Genomic DNA, 27,697 nt, shown 5'->3' with positions numbered 1-27,697 from the left:
TTATTCTCAATGTGAACATTAATAAGGTGATGAGACAATGGACCATAAATATATATAAGTTTATTTCTATATTGACACAACAAAAGCAAAGGCAGGATTATATGACAAAAGAGCAAACATAAGAACAAGGACATAGTCAAACCGTGTTGTGTGAGCTGCATCAATGCATGCTCAAATAGCGTCTGAAAGCCTCAAGTGTGGGGTTGCATGCACACAGTCTGCATTTGAATGCTCATACAGTGCTGAAATGGATAAAAAAAAAGGCTAGTTCTGACTGGCAAACTATTCATACAGGCATAGATACACTGAACATTCTGCTGTCTTCATCTTACCACCCGATACGGTTAATTCCCACATAAACAATACACGTACATAACAAATACAATGCACAATACATTATTGCACTTCATTATCAACATTTCCCATGTTCCTGGATGCCCTATGCCCTTCTAAACATGAATCGTTTGTGATGATGTACACACTCAAGTACTCACAGCATAACATGACATTGGTTATACACACAAGTTAGCTCTGTCATTACAATCAAGATTGTAATGACTTTTTTATTTATTTATTGTACATTAAATCATAAGCAGCTGATTGCACAACCAGACACATATGAAGTCTTTTGAAATCTTTTTTGAGTTATGTATATATTTTCATAATTTACTTCAAAGATTTGGACGAGGAAAAAAAAAGCCACTAACAAAGCCAACAACTCCTGGTGCTTGATCCCAGATGTACAATAGTTTTTTTAATTGTTATACATAAATTGTTAATATCATAAGTTGAGGGCAATGAATAATCAGATTGATGGTAATGCAAACAGCCAACATTAACATGAAATTAATTCCTGGGGTTCTTATTTGGTAATGAACAAGAAACAAAACATGAAATAGCAGAGAGCATACAGTATAAAAGACCTATGAAATTATGAAAAAAAAATTGTGCAAAAGCAGCTTATTGCAGTAGTTTGGTTTAAACCACAAAAAGGTGGGAGGTTTTCCTTTGATCACAGTGATCACAAAGCAGCAAAATCTCACCACATTATCTTGATAATATCTAAACAAACTTACGACAGATTGTGCAAGATAACACGTGCCATTCAATATTCTTTGCAGTGCCTTCATAGATTGTTTACATATTTCTGTGTGTACATGTGAACATGCATTGCACACATATGATATACACACAATTTCCAAGGGGATTAAGATCTTTTTCTCACACAAAATAAATAAGCATCTGGATGTTTAACGTTATACTGTCAAACCAAAACATTTCTCCATAAAATTCTCAATGAAAAATATTCACAAAAATGACAAACTTAAAAAAAGTGAAAAAACGCTGTTATTGCTGTTACATTGTGGTCCCATAAATTAGGCCGTTTTAGTGCATGTTATTTACATGAAACAAGCTAAGACCATGGCTCACCCAAAAATGAAGCTCGCCCTCAAGTTGTTCCAAACCTGTACGAGTTTGTTTCTTCTGTTTAAAGAATGTTGGTAATCAAACTAACAGTTGATAGTAGCCATTGACTTGAAAAATCAAATAAAAATACAATGGAAGTCAATGGCTACAGTCAACTTCTGGTTACCAACGTTCTTCAAAATATCTTCTTTTGTGTTCAGCAGAAGAAAGAAACAACTTGAGGGTGAGTAAATGATGACAGAATTTTTGGGTGAACTATCCCTTTCAGATGTGCTAACACACGTAATCTTTCATCTACTCTCTTCTCAACACTTCAACCACTATGATATCCAACTTGCACCGCAATGTTAAAGCCACATTCATCTCACTAAATTCCTGTTGTGCAGACATGAACAGAAGCCAAACTTCAGAAATGGGTATATCAGAAACAGCATGTTTGGTTTTAGACTGGCACAGTATTTCCTATAAAAAGAAAGAAAAGGGAGAAAGAATCCAGTAGCAATACCACAACACACTAATATCTTTCAGTACCCACTCAAATCTCTGAATAAAGACATTCGTGAGATAGAGGACAGAAACATAGAATACAGACACAAGGAGTAAGAGGTAGAATAAATAATAGTTCTTGATAAGAAACTTAGATTAAAAAAAGTGAGCAAAAAGCCTTACAAACAGTGGTGGGATTCACTGACATTGCATCCTAGCAAAACAAATTAACCTCATGATTTGAGCACTTCCAGTTTTTTACCATATAAAACTCCCTTTGAGACTCCAAGATTTTGAAGGACACGGAGGTCATTTGAAGTCAGTATGCTTCCACACATTAAAAACAACATGAACAAACAAATAAAAACAATCTCAGAAAAACACAGCAAAATATATATTACTTTATTTCGCTTAAAATGGAAATGCCACGTTTAAGCTGAGGGAGAGAAAAGGATAAAGCCAAAGATAAAGGGTGAAGGAGTAAATAGTGGACAGAGACATCTTCACAAGCTCACATTGCTACACCTAACTGAGAGATGGAGTGTACATTCATTCATGTGATGTGTTGTCTCCGTTCCAGCCCTGTGAGATCAGTTTGTATTCCCAAGCATCAGTTTGTATGGAAGAGGACACAGAGTGGCCACTGGAACTGATATTCTCTGATGAGGTACCAGAGGTATGCAGGAATACCCATGCAGAGTCAACATGGGTTTCTCTCTTAGTCTCTGTAAGGTGGAAGAGAACACACGAGGATGCATCCTTAGCGTTTCAGTAGTGGACTGCCCCGGTCTTGTCCTTTCTGCAAAGCCTGAAGAACCTAGAGGAACAAACGAGAAAAAAAAAAAAAAAAACACTAGTAGAGTCCCATCAGATTAACCATTTTTTATACATACATATATATATATATATATACACATACATACATACATACATACATACACACACATACATACATACATACACACACATACATACATACATACATACATACATACACATACACATACACACACACACACACACACACACACACACACACACACATACAAACACACACACACACATACACATACACATACACACATATATATATATATTTTAAAATGTTAAATAACCTTCTTAAAAGCATTTTTTTTTTCGCATAAGGCTGCGACATAAAATGTGAAAAAGGAAGGGCCTGAATACTTCCTGAATTCACTGTATAATCGGTTCAAAAGTCTGGTGTCATTAATATATATATATATTTTTTTATAAATACTTTTATTCAGCAAGGACAAATTAAATTGATCAAAAGCGAAAGTAAAGGCATACGTAGTGTAACAAAGATTCCAATTTCTAATAAATATTGTTATTTTGAACTTTCTATTCATCAAAATATCCTGAAAGATGTATCAATATTTCCACAAAAATATTAAGCAGCACAACATCAATTTAACAAGTCAGAAATCAGAAATGTTTCTTGAGCAGCAAATCATCATAATTATTAGAATGATTTCTGAAGGATCATGTGACACTGAAGACTGGAGTAACGATGCTAAAAATTCCGCTTTACCATCACAGGAATAAATTACATTATAAAATATATTTTAAAAGAAAACAGTTACTTTAAATTGTAATGTTTTCACAATATTATTGTTTTTACTGTATTTTGATCAATTAAATGCAGCATTGGGAAGCATAAGATACTTTTTTCAAAAGCATTAAAAAAAATCTTACAGACTGATATCATTCTGCATAATTCAGTGTATATGTAATCATTTCAATGCATGTGTCGTGTTTATGTGTGATTGTTTAGAAAAAGATGCATACTTGTGGCCATTTCTTGTTCTTGCTGTTCATGTTGATGGTGGTTATGCTGGAGAAGATCTCCTCAGCAGAGATACAGTCCGGCAGGCGTGTCAGGAACTGAGCGATGTGGATGAAGTCCATGTGTGTGAGGATGTCCTCATAAAGATGCAGGATACCCAGTGCAGTGCGGAAGAGAAACTCCTCACCATCACGACAGAACACGTCCCACACACGACACGCAATGTCCAGTGGGAGTGATTTACTGTACAAGGTGAAGATCCTACACAGACCGAAAAAGCAGACCTCTGATAAATAAATCTATACCTCACGAGACTCAGGGGTACGGTTATGAACTGAACTTTTCAAGAAACAAAGTAACTCACCAGTCAATTAAATAAATATCAGAAGACAGATTGTTATTTTTGAAATGTGCAAAAAGCTTTGGTAGATTTTCTTCAAAGAACACTTCAAATGCTGCAAAGTATGTCAACATCTAGGGAAGATCAAAAAAAAAAAGGAGCATATGAAGAGTCTTTTCTAATTACGATCTTATTGATTGCACATCTTAAAAAACTGCTCATAAAACTCACAAGGCTGTGGTCCACTCTGTAGAAAGCCATTTGACAAGGCTTGTTCAACAAATTGGCAAATGCAATGAAGGCATCAGCAGTGTTCATGTTGAGAATCAACACGGCTGCTATAAAGGACATTCCCTGCACCTACACAAGGAAACAGATGGGGGGGGAAAAATTACAAATACATAACAGACATGTTTGAGGATTTATCTCTAAAGTCAACATGAAACAGAATAGTATTCTGTTAACAGAATTCCCTATTGTGACATATAATTGAAGCACTTCTCGAACATGAAAACAAAAAAAATATAGGGTGAGAATTTGTCCCTTTTGTCCATTGGGAATTGATTGGATCGTTGTAGCTTGCTATTGCCGTGATCTCATGCGAGTGACAGGTTGTCAGTAAACACGTCATCAGAGAAGAGAAGTCGTTGCAAAGGGGGGAGAGGGTAGCCTGGCAAGCCAGACCCACATCAAGATGTTGGGTCTGGGAACTCGCCATTGGCAGGGCTCAATCCGAGGGGCGGGATAAACGGTTGTCTTTCAAATTCCCTCTGCACGCAATAGGATAGCGCTACAACCAACCAGAGCGTTTTCCCACCAGCGGAGCTAGTTGAAAGATTAAACTTTTGCCGTATCCGGTCGGCAAAACTACGAACACATCTTCCTTTTTTAAGAATGACTTCAGTGCTGTTCTTTGTTCTTTTCTCAAAGAAAAGCTTAACTCCAAGTCCTCCAGAGTCGCGGCCAAAGCCGATTCGAAAGACCGCTGTACGCCAGTAGCAGCCATTCTTTGTTTTCAAGTAGCAGGGAACTGTCGCAACTCTGTCATCATTATGTTAAGCCCGCCCACCGACTTTATACACGATGTGATTGGCCTGACTAGAGTTTGGTTTTTCCAGCTCGAAAGTCAACGGAGACTTGCTAGACCACCCTGGCTGCAAAATAAATTTTGCTGCTAGGGTGGGGCGCTAGGGTCTAGATTTCTTTTCTAGATTAGGGAGGGGGTTATTTTGATTAAAGATTACGAGTGTACATAACATAATAAACATAAATTATAACAGATACTGCAATATTCAATAAAAAAAAACAGGAATTGTCCATTTGGATTTCATTAGCCGCGTTTCCACTGTCGGGCCAGGGCCGGGCCGTGCTAGTGCGTGCCAGGGCCAGTCGCGTTTCCACTGTCACTTCCGGGGCTTGATCGGGGCTTACTCGGGGCCAACGGCCAGGATTTCTGGCCCGTCGAATACCTTGGGCCAAAGCGGGCCAGCTCGGGCTAGAGGAGTGGTTACCAACAGAGGAGGAGTTTACCGTTGGGAGACGGCAGCGCCGGATGATTCTGTCAGCATTTAAGACTTAAAAATAAAATAATTTAAATCGCGTTCATGTTTGAATGCCTTCTGTTTGTGATGCAAAAGACTATGCGCGCTAGCCGTTACCATAGTAAACATAGTAAACGCTTGAAGATACACATAGTAAAAAAAAAAAACATAGCGAATGCTTGAAGAAATCAGACCAATCTTAAAGGCTAAGTATCACAGTCATGTTTTTATTTGATCTGTCATAGCCTACGTCTCGTCTCTTTAAACCGGACTATTAAAAAATAAAGTAACTTTTTTTTTCGGGAGCTTCCTCTGTTTCTCTGACTGAAAATATCTGTATGGGAGTCGAGAGAGTGCTAAAGCTCCTCAGGTCGTATGGCATATATTTGTAGAAATTATAATTTTTTCTAAATGTGATGGATTATGTCCTGTAACTAAGTTACCAGATAAAGAAACAGACGCGACTGAAAAAGTAAGTGTGCATGTCCTCTTTCTTTTGTGAAATAGACCTAACGGTAATTTATTTCTGAGTGACTAATGTGCAATTTTTACATAAATTAATTCATTATGATCAATGTATCACTTTTTATTGTAAACCTGTGGTAAAACATCGATGCTTGGGTTTTAAATATTCAAGTAACGTTAGCTGCTAAACAAACAAACAAAAAAAAGCTAGCAAACGGCCGCTTTTATCGTGTTTGTTTTCAACGCTGTTTCCAGTGATATCTGATTAGTTTACTGATAAAACTTCCATTTGTTGGTGAAATGATGGGTTAGTGTGACGTTGTCCCAGAGAGGCGTGTTACGGGCGTGTTTTAGTGAAGCGCTGTGGAGCTTCTGGCCCGACAGTGGAAACGCATGCCCGGTGCTATTGGCCCGAGGCTATTAGCCCGGCACGGCCCGTTTAAAGCCCTGGCCCGACAGTGGAAACGCGGCTACTGTGACTTTAATGCTGAGCTGATAAATGAGTGATGTTTATCAGCTCAAAAATAGCATCTCTTAATAATTTTTTCTTTATTTCAACACGCGTTACCCCATAAATGTCAGATCAGTGCCACCTTTCTATATTCAAACTGATAACAAGCATAGTAACGCAGAGTAACCACACTGTTCCCTGATAACCGTCTGGTTCAACAGGTATGTGTATGTGTATGAAGGCACACGTGAAGGTGTGTGTAAGGGTCAAATGAAAATGAGTAATAAAGCTAAGTTTTTTTCTCTCAAAAGATTCTTAATGCAGAAGTACTAAACTAGGCAGCTAAATTATATTACAGACATTCTCATTTAAATTGTTGCATCATACCAGTGGAGGTGTTTTTGGGAGTATGACAAAAGCTATTCTTAATTTATCTTGTCATTTCGGAAGTTTTTACAATGTGACCTTTACACCCAGCTTCTAAGTGGAGATGTAAGTGCAAGAGCACTTTGGCCAAACAAATGATATTGTGGCGCAGTGAGCAGGATGTGAGCAGGATGTAAGAGAGCTGTGCAGCAGTTTGCTGTGGCGTTGTGCAGCAGAATAAGGTCTAGGGCTCTGCAAATAATGTGCGTAATAGCTGGAACAATATTGCTCATCATACCCCAGCAAACCAGCTGTACAACACAACATCTATGTCAGTTTCTGTTTTACTCTGTAAAGATCTCTTTATATGAGTCAATACTCAAGCAAACTAAGGTTAAGATGGGGTTTTGCTTGTAAACAGTGCAGTGGTACATTGGTGGTTTTAAAAACTAGACATTACTTGAGTAAACAAGACGGGTACTTACATATCCCACATCGGGACGATAGCAAGTGTAAGCTCCCAGAATGCTGTGCAATACATCATGGTATGGGCCTCCCTGAAAATAAACGCAAAATCAAAAAAAAAAAAATTTCCAATACATTCGTCAGCAGATGATATAAAACACCAGAAACAGCAATGCACCCTACCTGTTGGAATATACAGAGATTGGGAAAGGTTCTGGAAATGTCTAACTTGATCAGTTCTAGGCTGGCCTCTCGATCAGCATGAGACAAACCTGTATCTAAAAATTAAGCAATTATTAGTTACAAAAAAACATGAAAAGCAAAGGAGTTTAACAGAAAGAAGTTCAAACAAAATAGCATAAAAGAATAGTGCAAGGAGAGAAACAAAGCTTAAATATAATGCATAACAATCACCTTCAATCTCTGTTTCTGCAGCAGCCGTTGGGGCTACAAAGGCATTCCACTTTTCCTTAGCTCTTGCCAAACAGATGTCATACAGCTCTATTTAAAACACATACACACGCAGAAAAAAGTATGTGTTATTTAAATGTTAATGTAAATATGAAATCATTATTTGCTTTCTAATTAGACCCCCTAGTCAAGTCAAGTCACATTTATTTATATAGCGCTTTTTACAATACAGATTGTTTCAAAGCAGCTTTACAGAGACAACAAAAAAAATAATGCAACAAAGTTTGTTTCCAGAAGAAAATAGCATCACAGTCCAGCTTAAGTAAGTTCAGTGATGTTTCATTTTTGTTGTAAAAAAAATTAGGTAATTCATATATGGCCACTTTGGAGAAAACCATGATGTCATCGCCCAGCCTTAGTGATAGAGTAACGTTATTACATGTAACTTTTTATGAATAACATTTGCTCTCATCTAAAAGACTAGAAGAGTGTTTCTGATTTCTGAGTGTTTATTGACTAAATATAAAAAAGTAATGTTTAAATACAGGGAATGTATAAACAATAATGTAAAACTAAGTTCTCATAACATAACTACCCAGCTTGTCAACCTGTCCTCATCAAGAATCATTTGCTATTCAACATTATAGCTCCTAAACTTTCTTTATTTCTACACTCATGACTACAACAGATGACTGTTGCAAAAAAAACATTAAAACCACAACACAGTTTTCAGTCTAGAGTTCTCACAGTAAACACCCACAAAAGCATGGTTACTACTGCTTTGATTACCATATGATGTCAATGCAGCATTCAGATAAATTGTTTTGCCAATTTATGATATAAATTACGCATGCAATGGGTTTTTGTTAACGGGGCAATTGTAATGTGGGAGAAAGTTTCAAATGAAAGACTAATCAAACCACAGGATGCTGCTTGTGAAATACCATGAAAAAAAAAAAAAAATACAAAGAAGGGCTGCACGATTTTGAAGAAAATACAATATTAAATAATGTGATATTCAATATGCGCTACAATAATACTTTAAGTGTGTAAAATAAATTTAAATTATATTTAAATATATTTAAAAACTGAAAGTGATATAACCAACATACATGTTTCACATTCTTTTTGTGAGAAGAAAGCATCCCTACAACTTCTGAAATTGAACAGCAGAGGTTTAATGTAGCATTACATAAAAGTAAGTGTAATTTTAGCGTCAGTGCAAACCAGGTGGTTTAGGTTTTCAGGTAGGCTACATTAGGCTTATTTACCAACAGATATTGAATAATCACATCTAAAAATAAAAGACTGCTTAGTCTTCACTGTATGAATTAAATATACACTGATTCTTATTAAAACTACAAAAGTGATCCAATCAAGAGCAGCGAGTGATTTCCTCTTGGTCTTTTGTTGTTTGATTATTTGATAGCCGTGGGAACATAATTTGAGCAGGGGGGGCTGAGAAAAAGAGGCGGGGTGATTGCATTACTTGCCCACCATCGTATTGCATTTTTATAGAAATAAAAACAATTTAGTTCAGTTGGACAACGGACGCAAAGTGAGGCCCTTCTGCTCCATAGAGCAAGAGAAGCAGCGCAGTGCCGCAGGAGTCACGTGACGAAAGTGAGGCGCAATTACTGACAGGACGATAGCAGAGGCAAAAGCACAAGAACATTTTTGTTAAGCCAACGGAGCCAATTTCTTCCTTTAATATAAGTGAGTTTGTCTTTTTTTACTGTTGCTGTATTTTAATTTCGTTGTACTTTTTTATTGTTGATGTGATTTTATTACAACCCCATTTTCAGAATAGTTGGGACGTTTTGTAAAATGCAATAAAATCAAGAATCTGTGATTTGTTAATTCTCTTGAACCTATATTTAACTGACAAATGTACAAAGAAAATATTTCCAATGTTTTCACTGACCAACTTAATTTTATTTTGTAAATATAAACACGTTTTGACTTTGGTGGCTGCAGCACACTCCAGAAAAGTTGGGACAGAGGCATGTTCCCCACTGTCACATTCTCCTTTTCATGATGGGTGATCATACGTTTTCAATAAGAGACAGATATGGACTGCAGGCAGACAGTCAGGCACATCCCTTCTATGGTAAAGAGTGTGTAGAAACCACTCAGTTGTAGAATGTGCAGAATGAGGCCTGGCATTGTCTTGCTTCCCAGGAAAGATGTCATCTTGATGGCAGTTTATATCTCTGTACAATCCAAATATATGCCTCCATGTCAGTGGCACCATCACACAAACGCAAGTCACACATGCCGTTTGCACAGATGCACCCCAATACCAGGACAGATGTTTGCCTTTGCACCTGTCACTGATGAAAGTCTGGTTGGTCCCTCTCGTTGTTGAAAAAAACAAGCTGAAACATGGACTCATCTGACCACAGCACACATTTCCACTGTCTTTTAGACCATCTGAGATGAGCTCGGGCCCAGAGAACTCGCCGGCATCTCCGTATATAACTGATGTATAGCTTTCTCCTTGCGTAACAGAGATTCAAGTGGCATTTCTTGATGCAGCGTCAGACTCTGTTAAGTGAAAAAGGTTTTCCAAAGTACTCCCGAGCACGTGGCTGTATTTAACAGAGTAGCGAGGGTTTCTCATGCAGTGCCGTCTGAGGGCTCGAAGGTGACGCACATTCAACGGAGGTCTCCAGCCTTGCCCTACACAGACTGAGATTTCTCTGGATTCCCTGAATCTTTTCACAACATCATGTATGGCAGATGGTGAAAGACATAAATTCTTTGCAATCTTGCATTGAGAAATGTGATTTTTGAATTGTTTGACAATTCTCTCATGAATCTCTAATCTCAATTCTCTAATCTAACTTTTATAATCTTTTCACTTTTATTCTGCCTCTGTCACAACTTTTTTGAAGTGTGTTGCAGCCATCAATATACAAATTTGTTTAAATTGACAAAATACAATTATGTTGGTCAGTGAAAACATTGGAAAACTTTTCTTTGTACTTTTGTCAGTTAAAAAAAGGTTCAAGAGAATAATTTTTTTTTTTAAATAATACAAAAAAACCCCCACAAATGTCTATGTTTAATAGGCCTATAAACAAATTTGACATTGTACTACTTTATTGTGGATGTGTTTTCATTGATAATAATGAACCACAAACTAAGTATTCATTTTAAATTAAGGGGAAAATCCAAAGACCTTTCATTTATTTGTGTTACAAAGCGGGCATACCATGTCATCAGTCTTATTTGTATGGTTAATTAAAGTTCTCTGTTTAATATAAGCGAGTTTGCCATTGTACTATCTTATTGTTGTTGTGTTTTTTCATTAAGAGTAGTACTGAATTAAGCATTAAATTTGTTTCAAGAAAAGGAAATATCTAACGTTAAAAAAAAAATCCCCCTTAATTCTTTCTTGAGCTCTATGCCAGGGGGTGTGGCAGCACCCTCAGCAGCCCTACTTCCCGCGGTACTGTAGGCTGCTGTCACTTTAAGAGCTGCACGGATCCAATATACTGTTGCATGCGCTCTTTCTTTCTCAACTATTTACTCCACTTAAGACATAGTTGACGTGAATACTCACCAAGACAGGCATTTTGACATACTTTTGTGTGTATTTTTTCATATAAACTGTGGAAGAGAACTGAATTAGGGATCACGCTCTGTCCAGACCGATAGGCATCTTCCTACACGCATGAGTACTTTGCTTATAGCGTTTAACGTTAAGCATGTCACACGTATGTAACAGTCATGTATCCAGTCTATTCTCCACTGTCTGCATCGACATAAAGCTTAGACTTTTCATCATCTTTTGAAGTATTAAAATCATTCAGTTATTGTAAGCCATTGCGATATGCATATTGTGATGTACATTTGCGATATTTCGATATATCATGCAGCCCTAATGCAAAGCGATTTATATAATTACCCACAAAATACACATTTAACACTCTTACACTTTTTCATTCATAAATTAAAAAAATAAATCTAAAGTGATTGTCCAAAGTGTAAAAGTCTTTTTAGTCTTTTCCTGTATGTGCTTATATGCGGTATGCATGGGTTTTGTGTGTAAAAACATACAAAACACACATTCATACCATCTGTGATGTTCAGGTCATTTCCTATCGCTAGACTCCAGACTTTGCCCCTCACACTTGGTGGCAGACCTTGCCACCATAAATCTCTCACCCGCCTAGATGAACACCTAAAATGGTGAAAAGAAAGACAGAGTGAAACAAGTTATTTCTCTTCAGAAATTTGTGTATATATCGTGACTGTGCTTCTCTGAGCACATTTTTAATTCTTACATTGTTTATTTCATTTTTGGACTTTTAGACATTTTAATGTTTTATTTATAGGGACAGAAGAGAGATTATAGGATTTAATAAGGATAAGAACTGGAACTGAAAATGTTGCAAGCCAAATTCAAACTCACATTGCTTGCATAAGCACCTAAGCTCAAAATACCATGCACTAACTTCTAATCCATGTCTCTCACTAATCTTACATTGGACAATACACCTCTTGCCAAACATTACTATTTTTAGAATGGCTGTTATTTAATTATATGGAATATCAAGAAGTGACATTTGTTTGTGTGGCTATAGAGTGTGTCAATGATTTTTGTGTGCTGACTCACATGCTTTGCCAGTTGGGTAATATCTCCTGACTCCAGGTAAGCGCAGCATTGCCGATGCTTTCCTCTAGTTTACACCTGTCCTCTAGCTGTTTTTTCCGTTTCTGGGCCTCTTTCAGCTCTGCACAGAAACACACACAGTGTGAGGAGAGAGAGAGAATGGCAGTGAAATGGAAATCTGTCTCTTTTACAATAGCGCCCTCTAGAGCACACAAAACTAAAGACATAAACAATCAAACTGTCAAGTTCAAATTATAAGATCCTTTATAAGAGAAGAAGAACTTTTTGCAACATCTGCCAGTGATGAACTGACAATATTTACTGGCCATAAATATTTCTTACCAGCCATGAAACAGTATTTTTTTAATCATTATGGTTGAAGAAATTATTCCTATACACTCTCCAAAGATTTTTACTTGCAGATGTGTTGTTGCATGCATATTAACGGTGGACCCTGCGCTCACATATACAACAAACACATGCATGAAAAGAAAGTCACCTCTCTTCTTGGCCTGAGCCACCATCTCCTCATATTCTTGTCTGTGTTTCTGGGTTTCTTCCTCAGGCTTTGCAGGAAGATTCCTACACAATAGATACAAAATAACTGTCAATTCACTTTTACATTACTGCCTGTGAGAGTCACATTCTGTCAAACTTTACATCTATAACTCATTTCTTGATCTTAATGATCCCTATGCTTTAATACATACTAGTATGCAACATTTCCTGTGCTCCTGTCTGTGAATGGTATAACGTTGCATGGAAGATAAGAGGTGAATTCTTTTTGTTTTAGGAGAGTGCTATGGAGGGGCGTTTCCTCGGAGGAGGCAAGGGAGGCAGCGTCTCCTCAAAAAAACTAGATGAGAAAATAATCGATATTGCAAAATAAAACAATGTACACATTACAAAACATGACATTAAAAAGTGTAAAAGTCACTTGTTTCTCTAAAGTAACATTGCCCAAAAGCAACACCCGCAGGTAAAGTTACAGTGGGAGGCTTCCCCATTGACTTAAAACAGACACCCTAATGTTTGATGGGGTGTAATTGAGAATGAATGGGGGAAAGCCACGTGAGAGGAGGCAATGCCTCCATCGCACTATGATTGAATCTGATCGGTTATGATTGGATCTGATCGGTTATAATTGGATATGTTTGATTCGTGCGATAGATCTTGCCCCTTGTTTTTGTGTGCACTTTCAAATTGGCCTGAATGAAGACAATGGTGGCGTTAACTCTTTTCCCGCCAGCGTAAAAAAAAAAAAAAAGTTGCTTGCCACCACCAACATTTTGGTCATTTTCACAAAATTTTCATGGCCTCCAGAATATTTTGTTGTATGAATATCTGAACATGCAATATATTTAAAGAAAGAACAGAGCCTCTGCTTCTAGCTAGTTTTATTCTAGCTTCATGCATTCTCTTTTCATCAACACTTGAATATGGGTAAGTTTCATAAAAAAAAGCAACATTCTGAGTAAAAAGCTGAGGAAATCACGTTTTTGTCAAAGACTGCGTCTGGATCAGAATCTGTAAGATGATCAAAACATAGACGGAGTAGATCGAGTCCATCAACAACCCCAAAGCTTGCACAGCCCTGTAGCTCATCCTGGGCTGACATTTCATTCAGTAGCATTAGGCCATTTTGATTTATATGCTGTTTATAGTTAGCATTATTTTTCATATGCATCTGCTTACATATGAGATTGCTCGTTTCTGCTGCTTCTTTGCCTGTTTTTTGATTTGGAGATACTGTACTCGTTCAGGAGATGAGTAATAGCGCCCCCTACCTTATAACAGTGATAACGAGGAAAGCCGTAAAAACAGTCGTCAATGGCAGGGAAGCGTTTTCTCATAAATGTAGCAAGTAAACAATTCAGCCATTTAGATATCACCACTTTATATCGCTTCAAAATCAAACTTGAATTGGCCTGAAAACATGATGACTGTGGGGTTTTTAGCGAGCAATCAACTTGGTGAAATTAAAGGTACTTCTTCGTGTCTGTGACCAGCGTTTACAAGCTTGATGACTGCTGAAAATAAGTTGACTATTAAAAAGAAAAGCTGAATATTAGTTTGCAAATAATATATATTGTTTAAATTGTTACTGCCTTTAGTTATAATTTTGGAATAAATGTTTTTAAAAAATGCAAACACCAAACTTGATGATTTATACTTGGTTTTAATAAATAGATTATAAATTACATTTAGTGTAAAAATATAATTATATTTGGTCTTTATTTTTTATGCAATGTTTATTTAACCAGGAAAATGAAGTGTAACAGGGACATACATTTGCATTTGATTTATATATATAAAAAAGTGGCTAACTTTGATGGATCATTTTAAAACACCACTGCATACCACTGATGGTACCTCAATTTTTTTTTTCTTTTACTGATAATACAGGAATAAGAAGTTTGAGGATAGGAGGGGTTAAATGTAACACATTTACAGAGACAGGCACACACAAAAACACTCACGCTGGACGGTTCTCCAGTATAAGGGCTGTGGTTGAAAGTGGCTCAAAGTCCAGGTTCTTTCTTACATTCTTCTTAGGAGATGTGGAATTGCTTGTGTGTCCACTCCTGCTTTCATATTCCTGTAAAGAAAGAAAGAAAGAAAGAAAGATAGAAAGATAGAAAGATAGATAGATAGATAGATAGATAGATAGATAGATAGATAGATAGATAGATAGATAGATAGATAGATAGATAGATTAATTAATAACCTATAATAAATAATAATGTAGTTTTTAAAATAATTTTGATAGTCACTTTTCACCAAAAAACAGTAAATGTAATTTGACAGTGCATGATAATTAAGGCTGTTTTGAGGTCTATTAAAATTGTTTTTGAAATGTGACATTATTTGTATGACAATAATGCACATTTTTCACCATATTATCATTACTGTAATGTTGAGTTTTTTGTAATTCTCCTCCAATAAAAAGTCTAATTTAGCTCTGATTAATGTAACCATTTTTTGTATTTTATTGAAATCTGCATAAAAGAAAAGCAACAGAACAAATACTACCATTACGTATATCACTTTACAATTAAGATCTTATATATACACATATATTTTTATATTAGAGTATTGAGTTGTTGCTTTTTTGGTTTATGGTAACAAGGCTTAATCACCCTAAAATTATAATTAAATACTAAATTTCAAGTCTTTAGGCATGACAACTTGATGGAACTCATTCTTACACATGTTAGAATGTTTTAACATCCAGCTTTTTTTGCCACACAATACTTTCTTCTTCACAACCTGCACAGATGGAAGCAGAAGTTCTCAAACCAGCAGGAACTGAAAATAATAAATGTCTTAACAGAACACAATGGCCCGGTTTCACAGACAGGGCTTAGACTAAGCCAGGATTAGACCATAGATCAATTAGGACATTTAAGTAATTTTTATAAACATGCTTAGAAAAAAACATTACCGATGTGCATCTTAAAACTAAAAAGGCACTGATATATTTTTAAGATCAGTCAGTGCAAGTTTATTTCAGTGGAAACAGCTCAGACTTACATTTTAGTCTAGGACTAGTCTTAAGCCCTGTCTGTGAAACCAGGGGAATATGTCATGACAGGCTCAAATGAAATCAGAACAACTTGCTACTGTTACAGTATGATTTTCCTTTACAAAGTTTCATGTTATACACTGTACACCCTGCCTGAATAGAAATCTGTGCTATCTTGCATTGCATCCATCTTTAAATTCTCTGATTTGGACTATATTCGGTCAAATTTGTATATCCAACCAAGTTGATAATAGAGGAATATGTTTTGTTTTATTTATGCAGTTAGAAAGCACACACTATTGCACAGTATGCACACTGAACTGAGTGAATAAAAATATTTAATTTGCCCCCACACTGCACTTTCTCAGAGATAACTAGACAAAATGACCTACATTCCAACAATGAGCCAAATAAGTTTAAGAAAAGGACATCAAGTAAGATTAGACGAATAACTCTTAATTAGTTCTAAGAGTAAATGTGGGACAGCCAAAAAAACAATGAAAATATAATTCACCAACACACAAATGTGTTCACACACCAGGTACACCTGCTACGACAGAACCTCTCTCGTTCCACGTCATTTCCTCCCCACAAATTCTTTATTTTCCCCTTTCTTCTCGTTCCCCTCACATTTTCTAATTTATCTGACGGAAAACAATGAGGGGGAAGGAAAAAAATGAATAAGGCATGAACTCACCATGAACGCTGCAGTGCTGTTGAGACATTCAGAATCCAGCGTTTCAGACACTACACGCTACCATTGCAGTATTTTCCTAACTATAAGCTTAAGTGCCTTGTAGACAGAAAGGCAAGGCACAGTAGCAGAGGAAGACCGCAAGGAATATGGGACACACCCTGAGAAACAGTAGCATGATACTTATGTGCTCCTGCTCCTCTGCTGTTATTGCTGTCTCACTCCTGCTAAGTTACTTGACACTGTTTTTCCTTGCCCTCTTTCTCTCTATAACTCCGTCCAAACAAACATGCACCAAACAGGGAGGGCCCACATCAGAGGGATGCAGAGGATCCGATCTTGTCCCTTGCTCCTGTTGTGTCCATATGCGTGTGTGCATGCTAATGTTACTCGTCATCACAGTGCTGAGAGAGGATCCATGATTTACAGGCAGCCATACTAATTGATTCCAGCTATTAGGAGCACAGGGCACTCTGCACTGCAGTTTCATGCGATCAGTGCGCTCTGTGTTCCGCTGTGCATGCCTGAGTCATGTACAAAGATGATGCATAATCTGTTTTACTGTGTGTCATCAGTTCTCATGAGCTTCCACTGATTAAAATAAAATATAAAGAAACACATCCAAAACACACTGTCAGACAATCCCACACATTTTTAGTCCGTTAACACTTTACAAATAAAACAAGTAATGGTAGCAGGTAGAATACTGCAATGTTTAAAGTCAGGACTAAAGCACATCTCTTCCAAGGAGCCACTGCTAGAGAGCCTAAATAAAACAGCAACTCTAAACCAGTCACCCAATACCTCAATCTTCCATTACAGCTGCAGAGAACAAAAACGAGAGATAAAGGCAGGAGTTGGAGGTGGGTGAAATCTAGATGGACACAAGGAGGCTGAATCAGGGGGGTTCAAATTACCTAAAGCACATTGCAGGCCTGTTGTCTCTCTGTACATAGGAAACAAAGCCCCATTCACAACAATGCCATAACAAGACTGCAATGTAAAGCCATTTGATTGATTCGTGCGTAACAATTAAAAAAAGAAAAATCTAAACGAATATAAAAATCCTTAAACATGATTTTTCTTTTCATTGTTAAAGTACTTTCTTCCAAGCAGAGAATATTTTAGCTATTGGGATTGTCGTCCTGCCCTTCCGCCGATGCACACATCATTAGAGAAGAGACTTTGCTGTGAGAAGGAGAGGAAGGTAAAGCTTTTGACTGAAGACTACGATTGCCACATGAATAAAAAAAAAATGCACTGATAAATAATTTATAGTAAACACTACAATATTCCATACAAAAACTAAGAATTGTCCATTTTGATGGAGACTGAATTTTTATGGTGACTTGAATTCACACGTTCATACCCCAAAACAGCTCAACCAATGGCGTGGGTTTAGGGCGGGTTTATCTGATCGGGAAGCCTTTGGGAAACCAATTTCATTCAATTTCTTTATGGGATGCCTATTAATATTTCACTTGTAAGTGCTATTTCTTGGTTAATATCTAATTCCATATTTGCAGCAGTCATGGGAGGAAAGTGTTACCCTGCACATTTTTAACATCAACGTTGCTAGGAGATGTATGACAAATTAAAACAATGAGTTCTAAAAAAATTGACGTAAAATAAATATGAAACATATCTGATGTCATCCAACTGGATGTAACCATAGACTAAAACTAAAAAAATCTACAGATTGGATCTGACTTTCAACAACTAATGTTGACTTCTTGAGACTGCAAATCGAAGCAAAAATCTGGGCAAAAGTTGTGTAGAGTATTCCAGCCTTTAGTTTTAAACCTCATTTGCCTCATATGACTTGCTTAATACTAAATATTCAAAAAATGTAAGAGATACTAAATACTCAAAATAAGTCGAGCCATGCTCAGTGAAGGGTACTTTTTACAAATGAAGAATTCAGATGCAAAAGCCTCTAAGTGCCATCTGAAATTTTCTTCTAGAATGATCATTTTTATCAAGCTCGTATATTTAAGTTCAGTAATTTCACTTAAATGACAATTAATAGGTAATCTTCATTGCCATTTAAGTGAAATTACTGAACTTAAATATACAAGCTTGATAAAAATGATCATTCTAGAAGAAAATTTCAGATGGCACTTAGAGGCTTTTGCATCTGAACTCTTCAAATAGAGTTAAGGACGGCATTGAACACAGAATTTTTTTTTCAGAATTTCAGTTCAACCTTACTATATACAACACCACTCAAAAAGCAAGTACATTACACATTTTGTCTTGTAAAAATGAGTGCAGGTGTGTAAAGTTAACATACCTTTGGTATTTTCCTGGAGTCTTTGGTTGAAAGGTCTTTATGTGGAACTTTACCAAACAGTTTCCACCCAGGCTCTCGCTGTCCTTCCAGTGCACCCGTGTCCTTCATCCTCTTAGCAAAAAGACTCCTTACAAATATTGAAAAGAAATAACAGAACTGAGCCAACAGAGCACTACTGAAAATGAACAAATTTGGCATTTATTTATTATTAGAAAACGGTTAGTTCCAGTCCTTGATTCTGATTGGTCAATAGACTTTTCCTGTGCCCTGACACTGGTCATTTGTCAGTTGCGTCTTGCCTCAGTCCTTTCAATCTAAAAGTCTTCTCTACTGACTGACTCGCTCATAAAGACAGTCTTTGCCGCCATCTAATAGCGAAATAATGGAACTTCTGCTGCTGTTCAGAGTCAGGGACTATTTTTTCCAGCAGAAAAAAGGCTTAGTGATTTTATTTCATGAAAGTTGCATTGATATATGATTTTTGGCTTTAATATTTGTATTGTGTGGTAACCGTTTTATAAAATCAATAAGGTACTCGAGGCTAGTGCTGTATCATGAATAAGTCAGGGCTGAAGGCGTTGTAAGCACTCTGCGACGTCTTCAGCCGTGACTTATTCACGATACAGCACAGCCTCTCGTACCTTATTTCTTACTTGTAGCACTTTTCATTGAATACTGCACTATAGTGAAGAGTAAGGGAAAAGGAAAAATATTTGAGCTGTTTTAAGATATCTCTTGAGAGCTTCAAGACAGTCCACATCACAATGATAAAAGGGCAGGTAATTCTGAGACATGGGTCATAAGATGAGCGCGATCACCCACAGTGCAGAGTCTTGTTATGGGGACATAGAGGATAGTATTTAATTGTAGAGAACAAGCCAAGGTCCAGTTATGGCTCGTTTCCACCGAGCAATATGGTACAGTACAGTTCAGTACGGTACACAATTATTTCTGCTTCGATTGTCAAAAGTTGTGAATGGTACCAAAATACCGAACCGTTCTGTACCACTTTTTTGGGACCCTTCCGTTGAGGTACCTAGTACAGAAGTCCAGTACCTAAAGGTTGGAGCTAGACTCAATGCAGAACGTTGATTGGTTGACAGAGAATAGTCTCTTGCTTGTGCTACAACAGGAATGACAACACAAGAGGCGCCATTTTTTAATATACAGTTGGAACACAATACCGTTGCAACACAATGTTTTTTTTTTTTGGTCTTGTGACAAGCAGCCACATGCCGAGAAGCAAGAACAAGAACTGCTGTATATCCTCTATTGTTGTTTACTGTGTCGCTTTCTTCTTTGCGCGAGAATGACGTCGATCGCTACTTTCCGGCATACACCAAACCTATAAAGTAAGGGTACTGTTGGCGGTGGAAATGCAAGCCGGATCAGGGTTTACAGTCCTGAATCGTACTGTACTGTACCGCTTGGTAGAAAACGAGTCATTAGTGATCGAGCTTTATGAAGTATGAAAAACCTAAGCCACTTAAGACCTTTTGAGCCCTTTACTCCACACTACTCAGTGGCTTCACAACACTTTTGGTCAGCAACCCATTTTTTAGGTTCCAAAATGATTGTGAATTGTGATGCAAATACATGAGCTATTCAGCAGCATTGAAACGGAGTGATTTAGTGGAAGATGGTGATATGGAATATTGTGGGGCCAAGATCTGAAGTTTATTATAGTCAAACAAGCACTGGGTTGAGGCAGCAAGAGATCGTTGTTTTTGAGAGGATACTCTATAAGATACTCTATAATTGGAAGTTCAGATAGAAAGGGACGTTGGCAAGAATTTGGCATGTACACATAAGTACACTCAGAGTGTTTTTGTTGGCAGTTCCACTAAAGGCTTTTCCCTCTGTAACCATTTACAAAATCAGCAAGTGATGTCTAGTGTTTTAAAATCTGTTCAGGTTTGAAAAGTTGTGTGTATTCCAGTCTTAAGGAAACACCACTTGCAGCAATTGCGGTATTTTAACTTGTGCTGTAGGTGTTGTTATACTAAAATAAAAAGGCTGAATCAGAAAAAAAACATACTTAAAAACAGAAAACAGAAAAAAAAAAAAATACTTTTAGGGTGCTACCCCTTGACAAACCACAGAAGTCAATGATAAAAAGAGCTTAGATATGTGAAAAGTGAAAAGGTATCTACAACAAACAAACATCTATTGCCAAGAGTATTGTTAGATTTTCAAATGTACCCAAGAAAGATGCACACATGAAAAATAAAATGCAATCAAAAATTGTAAATTAGGAAAAAAGCTTGAAGCTTGTTGAATAATATTAATGCAACATTATTTGAAAGGCAACATTTGGATAAACTTGCACAGGCATATCATGATATTACTGAACCAATCTGGTTTCTTAGTGTGAGTTTAACAACATTACAAATGCAAATGCTACAATACCTGTGGAAGAAGTTGGCGAGTGGTCCCAGTCTCTTGGGCCTAGCCTCATGAAGCGTAGAGACCCCCACTGCCGGCCATTGTGGGCTGCTCAGCTTGCCGTGTAGGTTAGTAGGGGGTGAGAGTGAATTATCAGAACGGTGCAGGACATCATCATTCTCAAATGTAACAACGGCGCTGGACTCGGATGTAACCATGAAGTCTAGGAAGTCCTCATTACTGACTGACAATGTGGCAGAAAACTCAGTACTTAAACTGGACACACTGCACACTGAAATATCATCACTGCGGTTTAATGTACCCTTGCCTGCCGCACTGGAAAGCCCACTTGCACCATAGAGACGTACCAAATCAAAGTCACAACGGGGGAAGGTGGAAGACTTGAGTAAGGAGCTATCTGAAATATCCAAGTTAAGTGTTGCTGGATTATCATCAAGTGGCGGTGGAACCACCAGCCCAGCTGTGTTGACCCGAGCATGAATGTGCTCAGGTGGGTTGATCTCAAGGGTGGGGATACCAGAGTCCTGAGAGGTCAGGCTACTGCGATCCTCATCACCATTGCCGTTACATGGAGTGAATAATTTGCAGCCGAGAGAGACATGTGGGGGCTGAGAGCATGAGGGCATAAAATGGTTGGCATAGTTTTGGGTGAGAGGCTTGGGGGCACTCTGCAAACACTGTGAAGACTTGATTATTGATGATCCCTGGGAATCTAGAAAGGCAAATTACAAATGTTGATCAGTCCTTACAAGTAAAAAGCTGTTAAATATCTGTAAGCATCAAGTCATATGGGTCATATTTCTTCCCTTTTAGAAAATAAACTGACATTTTTCTAAAGCTAACAGATGTCATTTCCACTACGTCAAATTACATACAATATAGTGTTTGATAGCATTCTGTGGTGAAAATGACAATGATGAAGAAAATGGCTGACTGCTTTGTCTTGGTAATTCTATGCATTTTATGCATAGGGTTAGGGTTAGAGGCAGTTTGTGCAAAAAATACCATCTCTACTTTTGACTTTAGCCTTCATCATATATTTCAGGGTCAATTGACCCTTCACTAAGTTACTGTTGCTACGCCTGACAAGCTTTCGCGCCTTGCACGTCTATTACAGTATGCATTCCCAAGGAGATAATTAGTAATTTTTGGCGAACAGGTGAAATATCTGAGAGAGCAAGACAAAAGGGACTGTAGTATGAATTCGAGAGATATATCCACGACATAATATGCAACCGATTAGAGAATAATTTCATCAAAATTGAAGCTAAAGCCTATAGGGCCCAGCGCAAGCAGCAGCCGCCTCAAACGCTGACCATTCAAATGGGAAACACACAAACTGAGGAACAGCTATGTTCATGCACAGCAAGGTAAGTGAAATTTGAAAATAATCTAATAATTATAAATCAAACAGCTTATCCATAAATCTTGTGGAATAAACACAAGACATTAGCCTGACCAATTTGCAACGATAACATTCTCCCGCTTATATTTTTAGTGGGCCAGGCTACTGCTCACACGTCGTGGAGCAAACGTAGGTGTTTTTGTTAATCCTGTCGACATTTAGTTGTGAATGGGGCCTCCCAAACTGCTTGATCCACGCCCGGCATTCTCCCCTTGGGTTTTAGGTTTCGGGAAGGAAAAAAATTCCACCCCCTGTCCAAATTTTTAGGGCACCGGGTATCAGATTTGCACAATCCATACGCACAATGCTTCGGCATGTTTCCCTCGCTTGAAAGCTTGCCAGACCTCCCGCGCCTAGTTACGGTTGCTAAGCCACAATTGGCCTGTGGTGGTTTACAAGCGTGGCTTAGCGAAGGGTCAATTGGACAGAAATAATTCCTAATCAAACAAAAAAATATAATCAACATATCTCTCTATACATAACAACCTACATGGCATGAAAAAAAAAAAAAACATAGAAAAACAACATAGACTTTTCCTTCAACCCCGAAACACAACACAATGCGTAATTCAAAAATAGGGATAAAACACCTGTGAAATAATCAATCCGGAAAATTCCTTCATATTACCACAGTACATGATTGTACCCTATTTTTATGTACTTTTGTACTGCAGATTTTCCATTGGGTGACAGGTCTGTGCTCTCAATGTTCCAGGTAAACATGTCCTGAAGAGTGATAAGACTTAATGTGTGTGGCTGGGTAAACACTTCTCTGAGTCTTGCCTGAGTAAAACAGTACAACAACCTTTATCCTCCTTTAGTCGTAACACACCATTGACCAGCTTATCTCCACAAAATAGAGTGACATGAAAACTGCTGCTACGATCAAGCTGAAACCAGTGTTTCAAAAATGTGACCCAAAGACCTGAGGTAACATCACGTCAACACTCCCTCAAACTATGAGACCGCAGTCCTCAAACGTCCTTGATAATCTATCGGACAATATCTTCCATCAAAATTTGACCAAAATAGCTCTTTCACTTAATGAGGATAGAGGAATGATTGGAGAGCGGAGGGCCTGAGGACAGCACAGTAGCACATCAACAGCACATCAAAAACAAAGTGGAAAATAGAGCAATATCAGCTCACTATGACAAACAAAATGTTTATATTGTGCCTAATAAGGATGCAAAATATACAATGGGAGAGGCAACGAATAATACGAGCTCTACAGGTTCTTCTTCCCTAATTGAATATGGTTCAGTGTGCATCACAGGTGTGTGTAGCCATTCATCTACTGCAAAAGAAACAAAAAAATGTGCACATAATCTACAAGCCAATACTCGATTGTGAACAGAACATGCCTTCACAAAGCTGTGAATTCTTCAATTGAAAGTGCAATCAGTAACTGCTGCATTTGACAGGACAATAATAGTTTAATTGCCCAACAATACACACCTTAAACAATAACAATGCTTTCACAATTTCAATGGTGACCCAGCCCACATATTTCTCAAATACAAAGAATTATTTTTGGTCTTTGTGTTTTAAGGTTTCTGTGTTCCTGCAGTCACAGAGAAATAGCTAACTAATTTGATTAAATTTCCAAATGAATAAATAGCTTTTTCAACCAAAATCATACAGTCATAGAGCAATGAAGTACCTCATGTGCTGTTAATGCTTGCAAAATGAGACTGTTGCTCTCTGATGAAATCCTTCATAAGGCAATCAGCATCCTCTAAATTTCTCAAAAGCACCAAAGACAAACTGTTTTTTAAGGAACTGCAATTTCATGACAGAGATTATATGCTGACAAAAGTTAACATCGGGCTACAACATTTTTTATAACAATGAACAAAAGTGTCCATTTGTATTTTGCAGTCTTGACCCTACTGTAAATGTTCGTGTGTGTGTTTGTAGTTTATTCCCTCATTGAAGTGGTTACAGTCTTGTATACGGTGGCCGAGAGAGCTCAACACGCTGCAAATGAAGAAAACACACGCAAATAGAAAAAAACACCCGCAAATTAAGAAAACATGTTCATCAGTTTCACAACACACGTGCGCTCCAAATACTCACAACACAAATAAATACAGAAATGTGCTGCAAACAGCACAGACCACAACGGAAATGTTTCCAGGGGACCCCAAATAAGTGACGAACCTGGCTGGGACGTGCTTATCATAGATATCATATATAAACGCTAGATGTCTTATGGCGCAGTCACTTCCGGCATCATCGTTCGGCCATCTTGTGACAGTGCTCTGTGCATTAAGGTGAATGATCAGCACGCACACAAATCCTCTTATCTCGCTGAAATCTTGACGGATTTACAAACGGTTTGGTTTCTTACAAACATTATTAACGTGGCTATAATTCCGAATGCTTGAAAATGTATGTTATAATTTTTCATATGTATGCAGTGTATGTATGCAGTGTCATAACTACATCTCTGACGTTTATAACAAACCAAACCGTTTGAAAATCGGTAGAAAAATTAGCAAGTTATGGTTATTTAAAAGTACATGCACCATTGAAGTAGTGAGCGAGTACACTGTCGCAAGATGGCCGCCACGTGCGGACGTCGACCTCCATTGGCCAGCAGTGCGCACGAGATTTCTAGCCTTTATATATGATATCTATGGTGCTTATTGCTCGTGAGCATCCCTATACAAAGTTCTTATACAAAGTTTATACAAATATCTGTGTGCGAGTGTCTCAACTTCAAAACTTGCCGTCTCATCTTTGGACCCTACATTACCTAACATTTCGTATGAAACTTATTTAAACATAACATGACAAAATGTGTACAATGTAACTGATGTATAGATTAATATCTTTCCCTCATGTTCTTTTTCTCTATCTTTTTATTTATTTATTTTAGTTTTCAGCTCATTTTTAATTTTGTATTATTGTATACAAAGTTGTATGTCCTTAACATGCCATCTCTGTATGTTTTGCAAAAAGATTAAAAAAAAAAAATCTTTGAGCTGTAAGCACGCCCCATCCGGGTTCGTCACTTATTTGGGGTCCCCTGGAAACATTTCTGTTGTGGTCTGTAGCACGTTTCTGTATTTGGTTGTGTATTTGGAGCGCACGTGTGTTGTGAAACTGATGAAGATGTTTTCTTAATTTGCGGGTGTTTTTTTCTATTTGCATGCATTTTCTTCAGTTGCAGCGCATTGAGCTCTCTCGGCCACCGTACTTGTACCCATTGGTGTAATTTGCGGGTGGGACATGTCCCCACCACTTTTTGCCAGGGTCGTTATTGTCCCCACCACTTTTAAAACATCTCGCAGCACGGATATACCTAATACAAATAAATAAAACATCTCCAGTTAACTAGAAGAGCAGTGATTTCATTAGTTTTTTAAATAAGCGCTGAAATGTGTTGTTTTTACACTGCTATCAGTGGCATGGATACGGTGTTCTCTTGTGGCTCGAGCACAGCCTTTACTCGGACGTGTGGTTCAATCTATCGCTAAACACTGTTGCAGAGACTCTCTATTCGTTACGGTGAAATCACAAAACAAAATGCTCACAAACGTGTCCCTGCTTGATATATAACCACTGATGAACATTCGGTTTTGATGAGAAAAAAAAAAAAAAAAAAAAAAAACACACGATACGAGTGCGGATTAGAACTCAGACCTCTGAAACTCTTGGCAAAAGTTCTACTACTAGACCATTAAACTACACAAGAATAGTTTGCGGATCTATGGATTTATTCATGAGAAAATTCTTAGCACTAACAATATATTTGTATATATACAAATATATTGTTAGTGCTAAGAATTTTCTCATACAATGACAAGTAAACCCAATGTAGCCTACTACAATTGATTTCTGGACATCGTAATGTTATTGTACACTGTACACATATTGTAGCTACATATCTGATAGCAACCTCCACCACCAATATCACAAGGTTATCTATTTTACTGGTTACATTTCAATTGATGGCTCTGAAAATCAGTTTGTCTCATTTCATTCTTTCATTGAGGTGAATGCTACATTTATTAATTTGTCAATCATTTCTGTTATGCTTTATCCTCTGTGTTCTAATACACATCTGAACATGTTAAACAGACAAATCAAAAATAATTCTGTGATATACACTTTTTTTTCTTCACCTTTTCTCTTATGCACAACATAACCGTAATAATACTACTTATGCTGTTACCATTTTGACATTCAAGACCCTAAACAAACAGCTTGGAAAAGGATGTTAGGCTACCTGTTACATAACTTACACAGGGCAACAAAGTTACTTTGAACTCACCATCGTTGTTCTGACAGTTTGTGTTGCTTTCACTGGACGTAAGCTCTGCTTCAGCCATGTTCCTGCTGCAGGTGAAGGGATGTGTGTGCGTCCATCACCCCCTCACCTTCACTCCAGAGTCCTTACCCTCCAACAAACAATATATCAAATACTATTATTATTATGATGATTATAATATCACACTGTCAGCTTACGAACACTTTTTCATCTAACCTCTAAACTTAACTCAAACCCACAACTTTTCTCATTGTTGCTAGTGCACATTACTCTTCCTCGGTTCAGGAGACGTTACATTTTTTACAGGCAAGTGACTGACTGCAAAGAGCTTAAACTTTATTCAAACTTCTGCTCACGAGTAACGCTAACAGCGCTATAAAAGCTAATGAAAAGTATCTTACCTGTTGTGACGCTGCCACCGCCATTTTAAAACCTCCTCGCCGATATAAATGTGCCAGGAAAGCATACGAGTCGATAAATTCACCTGCCCTGACTGAATGAGGTGCAGGTCTGCCTCAAATAAAGTAAGAAAACTTGCTATTTCCACCTGTAGCAGTAATGTCGCGTTTCAGGGATACAAAACGTCATTTAAAGAGGGGCAGAGCGTTTTGAATGTGTTGGGACATAATACGACAGTCAGTAAATCAGGAAGTGACCTTCAGTGCCCTATCAACACTGTACACACTGCGCGACGCGATAGAACTAACTGTTAC

General features: G+C 37.5%; 1 protein-coding gene across 2 annotated transcripts; it reads right to left on the bottom strand.

Moving 5' to 3' along the window:
* Window positions 1–40: 40 nt before the first annotated feature.
* tbc1d14 (TBC1 domain family, member 14) lies at window positions 41–27,697 on the bottom strand. 2 transcript variants are annotated; one of them, XM_084403869.1, is made up of 15 exons: window positions 27,386–27,697; window positions 26,988–27,114; window positions 21,304–22,012; window positions 18,895–19,021; window positions 14,862–14,980; window positions 12,881–12,963; window positions 12,385–12,502; window positions 11,843–11,949; window positions 7,764–7,850; window positions 7,533–7,627; window positions 7,370–7,441; window positions 4,293–4,421; window positions 4,086–4,195; window positions 3,724–3,982; window positions 41–2,731 (listed from the first exon to the last, which is right to left on the bottom strand). In XM_084403869.1, exons 2-15 carry the CDS (start codon window positions 27,043–27,045, stop codon window positions 2,675–2,677), a joined length of 2,130 nt encoding a protein of 709 aa, XP_084259995.1. In that variant the 5' UTR covers window positions 27,046–27,114; window positions 27,386–27,697; the 3' UTR covers window positions 41–2,674. The 2 variants fall into 2 exon arrangements, with proteins under 2 accessions (XP_084259995.1, XP_084259996.1); XM_084403870.1 differs by lacking the exons at window positions 18,895–19,021; window positions 21,304–22,012; window positions 26,988–27,114; window positions 27,386–27,697 and adding an exon at window positions 16,605–17,014 and having other exon boundaries at window positions 2,302–2,731.

Source organism: Rutilus rutilus (genome assembly GCF_951802725.1).
Source record: "Rutilus rutilus genome assembly, chromosome: 3".
NCBI lineage: Eukaryota > Metazoa > Chordata > Actinopteri > Cypriniformes > Leuciscidae > Rutilus > Rutilus rutilus.
Note: the sequence above shows the minus strand (reverse complement) of the source record. Positions and strands in the feature narration are given on the sequence as shown.